The sequence below is a fragment of the Hyla sarda genome, chromosome 5 (assembly GCF_029499605.1).
Source record: "Hyla sarda isolate aHylSar1 chromosome 5, aHylSar1.hap1, whole genome shotgun sequence".
NCBI classification, from domain to species: Eukaryota; Metazoa; Chordata; class Amphibia; order Anura; family Hylidae; genus Hyla; species Hyla sarda.
The window spans coordinates 216,406,850-216,420,268 of NC_079193.1; the positions used below are offsets into that span (position 1 = coordinate 216,406,850).

The window sequence follows — 13,419 nt, forward strand, 5'->3', positions numbered from 1 at the left end:
CATTAAAAAGTGATCAAAAAGTCTGATCAAAACAAAAATGGTACCAATAAAAATTCAGATCATGGCGCAGAAAATGAGCCCTCATACCGCCCTGTACGTGGAAAAATAAAAAAGTTATAGGGGTCAGAAGACTACATTTTTTAAACGTATACATTTTCCTGCATGTAGTTATGATTTTTTCCAGAAGTACGACAAACTCAAACCTATATAAGTAGGGTACCATTTTAACCATATGGACCTACAGAATAATGATAAGGTCTCATTTTTACCAAAATTTTTTATGAAACTGCGTAGAAACGGAAGCCCCCAAAAGTTACAAAATTGAATTTTTTCTTCGGATTTTTCGCACAATTATTTTTTTTTCCGTTTCACCGTGGATTTTTGGGTAAAATGACTAATGTCACTGCAAAGTAGAATTGGTGACGCAAAAAATAAGCCATAATATGGATTTTTAGGTGGAAAATTGAAAGGGTTATGATTTTTAAAATGTAAGGAGGAAAAAACGAAAATGCAAAAACTGAAAAATCCTGCGGCCTTAAGGGGTTAAAAAAAACCAGTGAAAATAAAAATAAACATATCGCCGCTTGCGGAAATGTCCGAATTATAAAAAATGTATTGTTAATTAAACCGCACGGTCAATGGCGTACGCGCAAAGAAATTCCAAAGTCAAATAATCAATAAGTCCTATCAATGCAAAAACGGTACCGCTAAAAACTTCAGATCATGATGCAAAAAATTATACCGCCCCATACGTCGAAAAATAAAAAAGTTATAGGGGTCAGAAGATGACGATTTTAAACGTATTAATTTTCCTGCATGTAGTTATGATTTTTTCCAGAACTATGACAAAATCAAACCTATATAAGTAGGGTATCATTTTAATCATATGGACATACAGAATAAAGCGAACGTGTCATTTTTAACGAAAAATGTACTTTGTAGAAACTGGAGCCCCCAAAAATTACAAAATTGTGTTTTTTTTTCTATTTTGTCTCACAATTATATTTTTTCCCCTTTTGCCGTAAATTTTTGGGTAAAATGACTGACCTCATTAAAAAGTAGAATTGGTGGCGCAAAAAATAAGCCATCATATGAATTTTTAGGTGCAAAAATTGAAAGAGTTATGATTTTTTTAAGGTAAGGAGGAAAAACATTTAAATGCTAAAATGGAAAAACCCCTGGTCCTTAAACGGGTACTCCCACCCTAGACATCTTATCCCCTATCCAAAGGATAGGGATAAGATGTCTGATCGCGGCACCCACCTGTGTTCTCACCGGAACCGCTGGAGGGTCTGAGTCGCGACTCCGGGAACGGAAGTTCGTGACGTCAGGACTCCGCCCCCGTGTGATGTCATGCCCGTCCCCTCAATGCAAGTCTATGGGAGGATATAAAGAATAAAGATAAGGGATAATTTTTACCGAAAAATGTACTGCATAGAAACGCAAGCTCCCAAAATTATAAAATGGCATTTTTTCAAAAATTTTGTCGTACAATGATTATTTTTTTCCATTTCGCCGTACTTTTTTGGGTAAAATTCATTACAAAGTTGAATTTGTGGCGCAAAAAATAAGCCATAATATCCCCTTAAGGACCAATACAAATAAACCTGTACGCCCCTGAAAGACCAGGCCTGTTTTTTCAATTCGGGGATGTCTGTCTTTATTAGAGAATAACTCTGGTAACGTTTTGCCAATCACGATAATTCTGACATTGTTTTTTTGTCACAAGTTGTCCTTCATGTACATAGTAAGAGTAAGCCGATATAATTTGTATTTTTTTTTTACAATGCAAAAAATCATGAAATTTTTACAAAAAAATAAGATTTTTTGCTATTTTAACACTAATAGGTTGCATATATTTATACATACTGACCAAATAATTTATGAAGCTTATACTTTCAGATGTCTACTTTATTTTGATGTCATTTTTTTGTTTTTAATTAACATTTTAAATTATTCAAGTTAACAATTTAACTTGAAATTTTGAAAATTTGAAAAGTACATCTTTTTTTGTGTGCTATGCAAGGTGTGCAGAAATTAAAAGGTAGTAGAACATAGGAACACCCACTCAAATGACCCCATTCTAAAAACTAGACCCCTCAAGGTATTCGCTAGGGGGGGTACAGTGAGTATTTTAACACCATAGTTTTTTGGCAGGAATTATTACAATGTCAGTGTTAAAAATTTGAAATTTGCAATTTTTCACAAATGCATCATTTGTGGGGCATATGTTTTGTACATCACTTCTGATATTGAAAGAAATGCACCCTATATTTTATTTAGCTGCTTGTCCCATGTTCGGAAATACCCCCGCTTTGGCCATATATGGTTCCTTGGCCGCGTGGTAGGACTCAGAAGGAGAGGAGCGCCATTTGGCTTTCATGGCAGAACAGTACCCCCACCCCCACAAGTGACCCCATTTATATACCGCACCCCTACAAGTTATTGGCTGCACCAGGGACCTCTCTGATTGGTCCTTGGTCGGCTGGCAGTATAACGCGTCTGTCTGTGACAGTTAAGGCTCCTTATGGATATATCCGCCATGTTGTGGGAATAAGCACCCGCTCATGGCGAATATATCCATCACTGCTGCGGCTGGTTAGCTCAGTGGACACACAAAGCTACCCAGCCGCAGCAGGGAGCTCATTACCGTGACTGCTGCATAATGTGTAGGATCACATGGTGGACATCCGCAGCATATTACATGCTGCGGATGTCCGCCAATGCGATCCTACACATTATGCATTTTTTTTTAATTAGATTCATTTAATAAATGTATTTTAAATATATATATATATATATATATATATATATATATTTTTTTTTTATTTTTTATTTTTTTTTATTTTTTTTTTTACACTTTTATTACATTTTTATTTATTTTTACACTTTTATTTTATTTATTTATTTTTACACTTTTTAATGCTTTGGAATACTTAGTATTCCAAAGCATTGCAGTTATATGCTGCCTGCCAGTTTTCACTAGCAGGCAGCATATTAGGACGTGCCTCTGGCACGTCCTTTCAGGCAATACCCAGGGCAGACCTGGGGGTCTTTGTAGGACCCCCGGCTGCCCAGGTATGCAGCAGCACCCCGTGATGCTCCGGGGTGCTGCAGGAGAGACAGAGGGAGCCCCCTCCCTCTGTCAGAACTCCTTACACCGCGCGGTCACTTCTGACCGCGGCTGTAAGGGTTAAAACTGCCGGGACCAAAGTTTACTTCGGTCCTGGCAGTGCAGCAGGGTCCCGGCTGTGTGATACAGCTGAGTCCCTGCCGCGATCTCGTGGGTGCACTGGGCACCACCCACGAGAATAATGGACGAGTATAGACGTCCAGGTGCGGGAACGGCCGCCAACCTGAACGTCTATACTCGTCGGTGGTCGCTATCGGGATATGGACTTTTAGGTGCAAAATTGAAAGGGTTATGATTTTTAAAAGGTAAGGAGGAAAAAAAACTGAAAAACCCTCTGTCCCCAAGGGTTTAAGACTTTGACAGGAACAAAATATTACACCACTTAGATGTACGTATGAGGTATGCACTTTATGAGGGGAGGACAATGCGCTCCAGTACGCTTAAAAAAGTATTTGTGTCCAACACCAGCAGTACACACCAGTGCTGCAGCACACAGTTGCGCTGTGTACTACACCCAAAATTGCACTTTCTCTCTCAATCTCACACCCTTCCCTATCAGTGCTTCTAGGCAGGATTTGGGCTTGAAGTGAATTGCTGCTGTTCTGTGCAACACACTGTGCAAAACACTGCTCTCTGTCCCTCTCTGTAATGGAACGCTGTAGTAACTGGGAGGTGAATCGCTGCTGTAAAAATGCCTTTCTGTACAACACACACTGCTCTCTGTCCCCCTCTCTGTGCAACAGAATGCTGATATGACTGGGAGGTGACTCGCTGCTGGAAAAATGCTTTTCTGTGCAACACACAGCGCTGTCTGTCCCTCTCTCTCTCTGCAATAAAAGGGTGAAATGACTGGCCGCAATATGGCTGCCGATTATATAGAGCTGTGATATCACAGGGGTGGCTGGCTGCTGATAGGCGGCATGTGATTCAGGGTCATCCCCCCTACCCTTGTTCCCGCCTTCTCAGTATTCCTTGCCCCTTGTCCTCACATGTGGATCCGCTATTTTGGATGCCCTGGAGCCAGAACCGCACTAACTGGAATTTAATGAAGCGATTTACGCAGTCGAATCATGGAGGTATTCGCATTCATTGCAAATTGAATTTTTCCGGAAATTCTTAACGAATTCGGATTCGTCAGATTCGATTTGCTCATCCCGAATATCAATAGCCAGGGTATATGATGTGTATTCAAGGCAAAGCATAGACAGAGAGTAAAACAGCTTGGAAACATCTACCATTTCTTTCTTCCCCATTTTCAATGTAGAACATTATAAATATACTAACTATTTACTGTATGTGATGAGAACATACACATGAAAATAGCAGAGCTTATTTAAGTGGTAGCATAAAGAAAATGCCTAGAGTAAGTTGAAAGGGGCATGCGGTAGCAGTGATCAAACTAGAAAAATGATATGCATACTTTTATGAATTATGTGCCATGCCACTAAATCATGTTGTTAGAAAGTCCTATAAGCTAGATCCCACCTGTCATTGCAGTTAAAGAGTTTTAGTTTGTGTATTTCGAGCTCATCTTGGAAATGTTTCAGGTCTATGGAACATAGAAACATAGAATGTGTCGTTAGATAAGAACCATTTGGCCCATCTAGTCTGCCCAATAATCTGAATCCTATCAATAGTCCTTGGCCCTATCTTAAATGAAGGATAGCCTTATGCTTATCCCATGCATATTTAAACTCCTTCACTGTATTTGTAGCTACCACTTCTGCAGGAAGGCTATTCCATGCATCCACTACTCTCTCAGTAAAGTAATACTTCCTGATATTAGTTTGCCCCTTTGCCTCTCTAATTTAATAGCCCATAGGACTCCATAGTTACGCACACCACAACTCCAATGTCTCAGTGTGACATGTCAGAATTTGCTTTATGGTGCACATATCCCTCAAGGGATTGGGTATTTAGTATTTTATGCAAAGAGTTACACTATTCTAGTCCTTCTGGAAAGCACTTGGCATCTATTAAAGCTAATAGCTTCAGACTACTCCAGCAAATGATATACTGTATAATAATACTTGGAGTTTACAACATGGAATTATTTGTTGCAGGGATCTCGAGGGCCACAAGGAAAGCAAGGACCTGAGGGACCAAAAGGACAGAAGGTAAGTTTTCATTTTTCTTTTTGGAAAAGTTCTTGTTTAAAGAATGAATAGAATGATATTAATGTGATTGAGATATATCATTGTAAACAGTTAGTCTTGGAATATGCAAAGTTTAAATGTTCAATTTCCAAAGATCTTGGCAAACTGGGATAAGTAAAGTGGTGGCCAGCTAAAAAAAAAATCAAAATTTCCAAGACTTGACAGACATGGCTTTCAGACATCTTTGAGTGAAATTTCCAGGTACAGTCCATTTGCAACATAAAAGCCCTTTCTTCAAGTCTAGGTGAAATGAAATGTGCAATGCAAGTATGCTTGAGCTAGCCAATAATCATAGGGCTTCTTACTTACGGACCTACTAAAAACTGAGAATAAATATATTGTATATACAATATGTCACATAGGTGAATACATCACATGCCACTTTGCTACAATGTAAAGTAGTGAGAACACAGCATGTATAACAGTGTTTAATGTTGTGTCCTCTCAAAATAACACAACACATAGCCATTAATTTCTAAACCTTGGCAACAAAAGTGAGTACACCTCTAAGTGGAAATGCCCAAATTGGGCCTAATTAGTAATTTTCCCTCCCCAATGTCATGTGACTTGTTAGTGTTACAAGGTATCAGGTGTGAATGGGGAGCAGGTGTTTTAAATTTGGTGTTAATGCTCTCACACTTTCAAATACTGGTCATTGGAAGTTCAACATGGCACCTTATGGCAAAGAACTCACTGAGAATCTGAAAAGAATTGTTGCGCTACAGATGGCGTAGACTATAGAAAGATTGCCAGGACCCTGAAACTGAGCTGCAGCACAGGGGGTAGGACCAGACATCAGTTTCACAGGACAGGTTCCACTCAGAATAGGCCTCACTATGGTCAACCAAAGAAGTCGAGTGCACGTGCTCAGCATCATATCCAGAGGTTGTCTTTGGAGAAGTATGTGTATTATGTATAATAGATGTTTGGGAAATAGATGTAGAGTGCATTGCTGCAGAGGTTGAGGGGGCTGGGTGGGAGACGGTGGGGTCAGGCTGTCAGTACATAGACTGACTGCGTCAAATTGGTCTGCATGGCTGTTGTCCCAGAAGGAAGACTCTTCTAAAGATGTAGCACAAGAAAGCCGGCAAATGCTTTGCTGAAAACAAGAAGAATAAGGACATGGTTTACTGGAAGTAAAGTATGTCTTGCCTATAGTCAAGCTTGGAGGTGGATGTGTCATGGTCTGGGCCTGCTTGAGTGCTGCAGGCACTGGGAGCTACGGTTCATTTAGGCAACCATGAATGTCAACATGTACTGTGAAATACAAAGCATAGCATCATCCCCTCCCTTAGGAGACTGGGCTGTAGGGCAGTATTCCAATATGATGACAATCCCAAGCACATATCCAAGTTGACCACTGTTTTTCTAAAAGAGCTGAGGGAAAAGATGAAGGACTGGCCAACCATGTTCTCAGACCTAAAATTATCTGTGGGGCATCATCAAACGTAAGGTGGGGAGTGCAAGGTTTCCAACATCCACCAGCTCTGTGATGTTTTCATGGAGACATGGAAGAGGACTCCAATGGCAACCTTTGAAGCTCTGGTGAATTTCATGCCCAAGAAGGTTAAGACAGTGCTGGAAACTAATGGTGGCCACACAAAATATTGACACTTTGAGCTCAATTTGGACATTTTCACTTAGGGGTATCCTCACTTTTGTTGCCAAGGTTCAGACACTTAATGGCTGTGTATTGAATTATTTTGAGGGCACACAACATTGTTATTCAGGCTGTGCACTCACTACTCTACATTGTAGCAGAGAGTCACATGAAAAGATATAATAAAATATTTACAAAAATGGGAGAGAGATACATTCTTATGTTGCGTCTCTCTCTCTCACCATCGTATGTTGAGGGATCCGTGCAATAATAATATAGAAAGTTATACCGACGTGTCCCCGCTGCTCCGGACTGTCACCGCTGTCCTTGTTCGTCGCTCTCCATCGCCGTCATCACGTCACTGCGCACGCCGCTCCTATTGGATGACGGGACGGCGTCGTGATGACGACGGAGAGCGACAGCCATGCAGCGGAGTCTGAAGAGGACGGTCCGGAACATCGGGGACAGGTGAGTGACACTCACCGGACCACACAGGGCACATTAAACTGCTATCCGGCAGCAGCTGAAGCAGTCTGCATTGCTGGATGGCCGTTTATGCGATGGCCCCGACACACAAAAGCATTGTATGTTGATGCTGCCTTCAACATGCAATGGCCTCTGAGAGGCCATCGTATGTTGAAATGATGGTATGTCGGGGCCACCGTAGGTTGGGGGATCACTGTGTGTGTGTGTGTGTGTATATATGTATACATATATATATATATATATATATATATATATATATATCATAAGTATACTGGGACAGAAAACTACTTATTAGGGATGGTCTATCAGTGGTTTTGCAGAATGCATACATTTTCAAAAACAAAAATGGCACCAAGTGTATCAGTTTGGCACAGATGGCATAACATATTTAAAATCAACCATAAGGCATGTTAGATATTCTTCCTCTTGTCACTTCATGGCTATCACACATATACAGCAATATTTCATATGTAAAATGCTGAAACATTTTGTGCTATTTTTGTAAATTTTTGAAATAATTTTATCAAATTTTACTTAAATTTGTAAATTGCTTCTATTAAAAAATCTCAATCCTTCCAGTAGTTATCAGCTGCTGAAGTTGAGTTATTTTCTTTCTGACAGCAGTGCTCTCTGCTGACACCTCTGCCTGTCTCGGGAACTGTCCAGAGCAGAAGTGGTTTCCTATGGGGATTTGCTCCTACTATGGACAGTTCCTGAGACAGACAGAGATGTCAGCAGAGAGCACTGTTGTCAGACAAACAATTCAACTTCAGCAGCTGATAACTAATGGAAGGATTAAGATTTTTTTTAATAGGAATAATTTAAAAATCTGTTTAACTTTCTGGAGCCAGTTTGAATACCCCTTTAAGGTAAATTAGGCATGTGACTTAGAAATGCACTTATCCCAAACATTGAGGCTCATATTGGCATTGTGGCTTATAATGCATAATACATGTAGAGGCACATTGCCCTGCAAATATTATGTTTTCACTCTTTAGTATTATATGGAATAGAGCAGAACATTATGTTTTGATTATTGTTATTTAGCACTGCTAATGGCAATAGATATTTAAATACAAATAATAAAGATCAAGACAAATTATATGGAAAAATTCTGATAATATGACACCTGGTCTTATACGGTATTTCTAAACCGGGTATGTATTTGAATGGAGAAATAAAATAATTGTTCAAGGGAATACTGTGAATGTAGCTATAATTAAATAATGTATACTTAAAGGGGTACTCCGGTGAAAAACTTTTTTTTTATTTTTTTTTAAATGAACTGGTGCCAGAAAGTTAAAGAGATTTGTAAATTACTTCTATTAATAAATCTTAATCCTTCCTGTACTTATTAGCTGCTGAATATTACAGTGGAATTTCTTTTCCATATGAAACACAGAGCTGTCTGCTGACATCACGAGCAAAGTGCTCTCTGCTGACATCTCTGTCCATTTTAGGAACTATCCAGGGTAAAAGGAAATCCCCATAGCAAACATATGCTGTTCTGGTCAGTTCATAAAATGGACAGAGATGTCAGCAGAGAGCACTGTGCTCGTGATGTCAGCAGAGAGCTCTGTGTTTCAAAAAGAAAATAATTTCCGCTGTAGTATTCAGCAGCTAACAAGTACAGGAAGGATTAAGATTTTTTAATAGAAGTAATTTACAAATCTGTTTAACTTTCTGGCAGCAGTGATTTAAAAAAAGAACGTTTTTCACCGGAGTACCCCTTTAAGTATAAGTAATGTTTACCATTTGACACATGAAGTATTTTAATGTGAAGAAGAGTAATAATCCACATACTGTATCTTAACAGGGGGATGCTGGTGGTCCTGGGTTTCTGGGAAGTCGTGGAGATCTAGGATATGTGGTAACTATGACTTTTTATGCTTGTTTGTATATTCTGGCTTTTTACCTAAAGGGTAAGCCTAAAACCCTTTTCCATATGCCTGTCTAGGATACATAAAAGTAAGATGCCTCCAACTGATACCCTACATTAGCAAGAGTAGAGAGCAACTTACAAAAGTAAGCTCTCGCTCACGTGGACTGCCCATCGTTTTTAAGGCCCGATAACCTTTACGATTAGTGCTTCCATGGCACAGATATGATCTTTGAAGCTGTTTCATAAGAAGTCACACAACTTTAGATTGATGCTAGGATTCCTGTTTATTAAAAATGGTCGTCGATATACCAATACAGTAGTCCCTCAAGTTACATTATTAATTGGTTACAGGACGACCATTGTATGTTGAAACCATTGTATGTTGAGACCAGAACTCTATGGAAACCTGGTAATTGGTTCTGAAGCAACCAAAATGTCATCCGAAAATAGGAAAAAGTGAGGATTAAATTAAAAAGTAGATAACTAATATAGATAAAGCAAATCCTTACATATAAAAGTAAGAAAGAGCCACTGGGAACTGTAAATCAAAGTCTATGTCAGTGTTTCCCAACCAGGGTGCCTCCAGATGTTACAAAACTACAACTCCCAGCATGCCCGGACAGCCAACGGCTGTCCGGGCATGCTGGGAGTTGTAGTTTTGCAACCGCTGGAGGAAATAATGGTTTATGTAGGGGACTGGAGCTTCTTCAGGGTCCTATACAGTACACACAGTGTCCCAAATGGAGCCGCCCTTACTTGGTGTCTAAAGGAGCAGCTAACCCTGGCACAGATAAGGAGTAGTACAGAACTTGTAGTTCCTCGTTGTACTGTAGGGGGCGCTACCAGACAGCCAGTCAGTGCATACACTTCAGTAATATAGGTGATTTACCAGTAAAATGCCCATTCTGATTGGTCAGTTCCTCCAGCTGTGACATGTTTCGCAGATCTGGACTGTCTGTAGCATTGTATGTTGAGTCTGGTTTCAAGTTACAATGGTCCAGAAAAGACCATTGTATGTTGAAACTATTGTATGTTGAGACCATTGTAAGTTGAGGGATCACTGTATAGTGTTAGATGCCTTTTTTGTCCTCTTGTAAGCATTACAAGAATTATAATATAACTATCTCTCTAATCTGTATAACATTAGGCTGGGTTCACACCACGTTTTGTTAAATACGGTTCCCGTATACGGCTGGGAGGAGGGGGGGCGGGGCTTAATCGCGGCACCCGCACTCAGCCGTATTCGGCAACCGAATTTAATGCATGTCTATGAACCGACCGGAATGAACCGCAGCCTCCGGTCGGCTTCATTTTCGTCCGTATGCGGTTTCCCGACCGTAGGTCGACCACGTTTTTGCCTGAGGTCGGGAAACCGCAGGCTGAGTGCGGGCGCCGCGATTAAGCCCCCCCCCCTCCTCCCAGCCGTATACGGGAACCGTATTTAACAAAACGTGGTGTGAACCCAGCCTTAATCAGATGGTTTACTGTATAACATTAAACAGTGTGGAATTTGTGCGGAAATGTATGTGGAATTTCGGCACAAATTCCGCATGATTCCGCAGCTCACTAAAAATATAGACTTTATTTAATTGAACAGTCAAAGTTCGTACAGATTCCAAGCTAAATTTGCATTCATTCCACGCATATTTTGCACAATTTCCACAGAAATCAAGCCCCATTGATTTAAATGGGATTCCACAGCCGAAGTATGGAAAAATATAACACCAGACTTATATCTTTCCGGACCGTGGAAATTGGCATTTCCGCAACAGAAATTCTGCTGTTTGAATGACATTGCGGAATCCCATTAAAGTTAAAGGGATATTCCAGGAAAAAAACTTTTTTTTATATATATATATATATATATATATATATATATATATATATATATATCAACTGGCTCCAGAAAGTTAAACAGATTTGTAAATTACTTCTATTAAAAAATCTTAATCCTTTCAGTACTTATGAGTTTCTGAAGTTAAGGTTGTTCTTTTCTGTCTAAGTGCTCTCTGATGACACCTGTCTCGGGAAACGCCCAGTTTAGAAGAGGTTTGCTATGGGAATTTGCTTCTAAACTGGGCATTTCCCGAGACAGGTGTCATCAGAGAGGACTTAGACAGAAAAGAACAACCTTAACTTCAGAAGCTCATAAGTACTGAAAGGATTAAGATTTTTTAATAGAAGTAATTTACAAATCTGTTTGACTTTCTGGAGCCAGTTGATATATATATATAAAAAAAGTTTTTTTCCTGGAATACCCCTTTAATGAGCAATACATTTAGTCTATTCACTTCAATGGAATTCCTGCATCTGTGTGAATAGGACAGCGTAATCCAATTGAAGTGAATTGTCTATAAATTCCTGCAGAATTCCCTGCAGTATTCAGTGCATAAATTCTGCCTTTTAAACCTGGCCTAAGGCCGCGTTCACACGATGGAAATTCTGCATGTCCGCATCAGTTCCGTATCCGCATTTGTTTTTGCAGAATTCTGCATCTTTTTCCGCATTTGCAGAATTGATGCAGAATTGATGCTGTGGAATCCAGATGCCTTCTGCATGATTCCGCAGCACAGTAAAGTCGGGTTCACACGGCAGAATTTCTGAACAACATTTAGCATGAAAGTTCTGCATGAATTTATACCCAATACACTTCAATGGGATTCCTGCTGTGGAAATTCTGCTGTGTGAATGCGACAGTGGAATCCCATTGAAGTGTATTGGCTATAAATTCATGCAGAATTCCGTGCAGAAATTCTGCTGTGTGAATGTGGCCTTTAAAAGATGGAAAACGTGGAATTCTGCACAAATTCTGCATGCATTCCACGCAATTTACGGAATTTCTGCACCAATTCCACACAAATTTAATCCCCATTGACTTTAATGGGATTCCGCAGCAAAAGTCCAGAAAAATATAACACCAGACTTATATCTTTCCGGACCGTGGAAATTGGCATTTCGGCAACAGAAATTCTGCTGTTTGAATGACATTGCGGAATCCCATTAAAGTTAAAGGGATAGTCCAGGAAAAAAACTTTTTTATATATATATATCAACTGGCTCCAGAAAGTTAAACAGATTTGTAAATTACTTCTATTAAAAAATCTTAATCCTTTCAGTACTTTTGAGTTTCTGAAGTTAAGGTTGTTCTTTTCTGTCTAAGTGCTCTCTGATGACACGTGTCTCGGGAAACGCCCAGTTTAGAAGAGGTTTGCTATGGGAATTTGCTTCTAAATTGGGCATTTCCCGAGACAGTGGTCATCAGAGAGGACTTAGACAGAAAAGAACAACCTTAACTTCAGAAGCTCATAAGTACTGAAAGGATTAAGATTTTTTAATAGAAGTAATTTACAAATCTGTTTGACTTTCTGGAGCCAGTTGATATATATATATATAAAAAAAAGTTTTTTCCTGGAATACCCCTTTAATGAGCAATACATTTAGTCTATTCACTTCAATGGAATTCCTGCATCTGTGTGAATAGGACAGCGTAATCCAATTGAAGTGAATTGTCTATAAATTCCTGCAGAATTCCCTGCAGTATTCAGTGCATAAATTCTGCCTTGTAAACCTGGCCTAAGGCCGCGTTCACACGATGGAAATTCTGCATGTCCGCATTTGTTTTTGCAGAATTCGGCATCTTTTTCCGCATTTGCAGAATTGATGCAGAATTGATGCTGTGGAATCCAGATGCCTTCTGCATGATTCCGCAGCACAGTAAAGTCGGGTTCACACGGCAGAATTTCTGAACAACATTTAGCATGAAAGTTCTGCATGAATTTATACCCAATACACTTCAATGGGATTCCTGCTGTGGAAATTCTGCTGTGTGAATGCGACAGTGGAATCCCATTGAAGTGTATTGGCTATAAATTCATGCAGAATTCCGTGCAGAAATTCTGCTGTGTGAATGTGGCCTTTAAAAGATGGAAAACGTGGAATTCTGCACAAATTCTGCATGCATTCCACGCAATTTACGGAATTTCTGCACCAATTCCACACAAATTTAATCCCCATTGACTTTAATGGGATTCCGCAGCAAAAGTCCAGAAAAATATAACACCAGACTTATATCTTTCCGGACCGTGGAAATTGGCATTTCGGCAACAGAAATTCTGCTGTTTGAATGACATTGCGGAATCCCATTAAAGTTAAAGGGATAGTC

The 13,419-nt window shown here is 39.6% G+C and overlaps 1 protein-coding gene across 1 annotated transcript in view; it reads left to right on the forward strand.

Annotated features, from left to right (window-relative positions):
• Positions 1 to 13,419, forward strand: part of LOC130273792 (collagen alpha-1(IX) chain-like) — a 111,284-nt gene that overhangs the window by 50,192 nt on the left and 47,673 nt on the right. The window contains exons 14-15 of the mRNA XM_056521121.1: positions 5,197 to 5,250; positions 9,192 to 9,245. Of these exons, the coding sequence (XP_056377096.1) occupies positions 5,197 to 5,250; positions 9,192 to 9,245 (108 nt within the window). The remainder of the gene's footprint in view (positions 1 to 5,196; positions 5,251 to 9,191; positions 9,246 to 13,419) is intronic.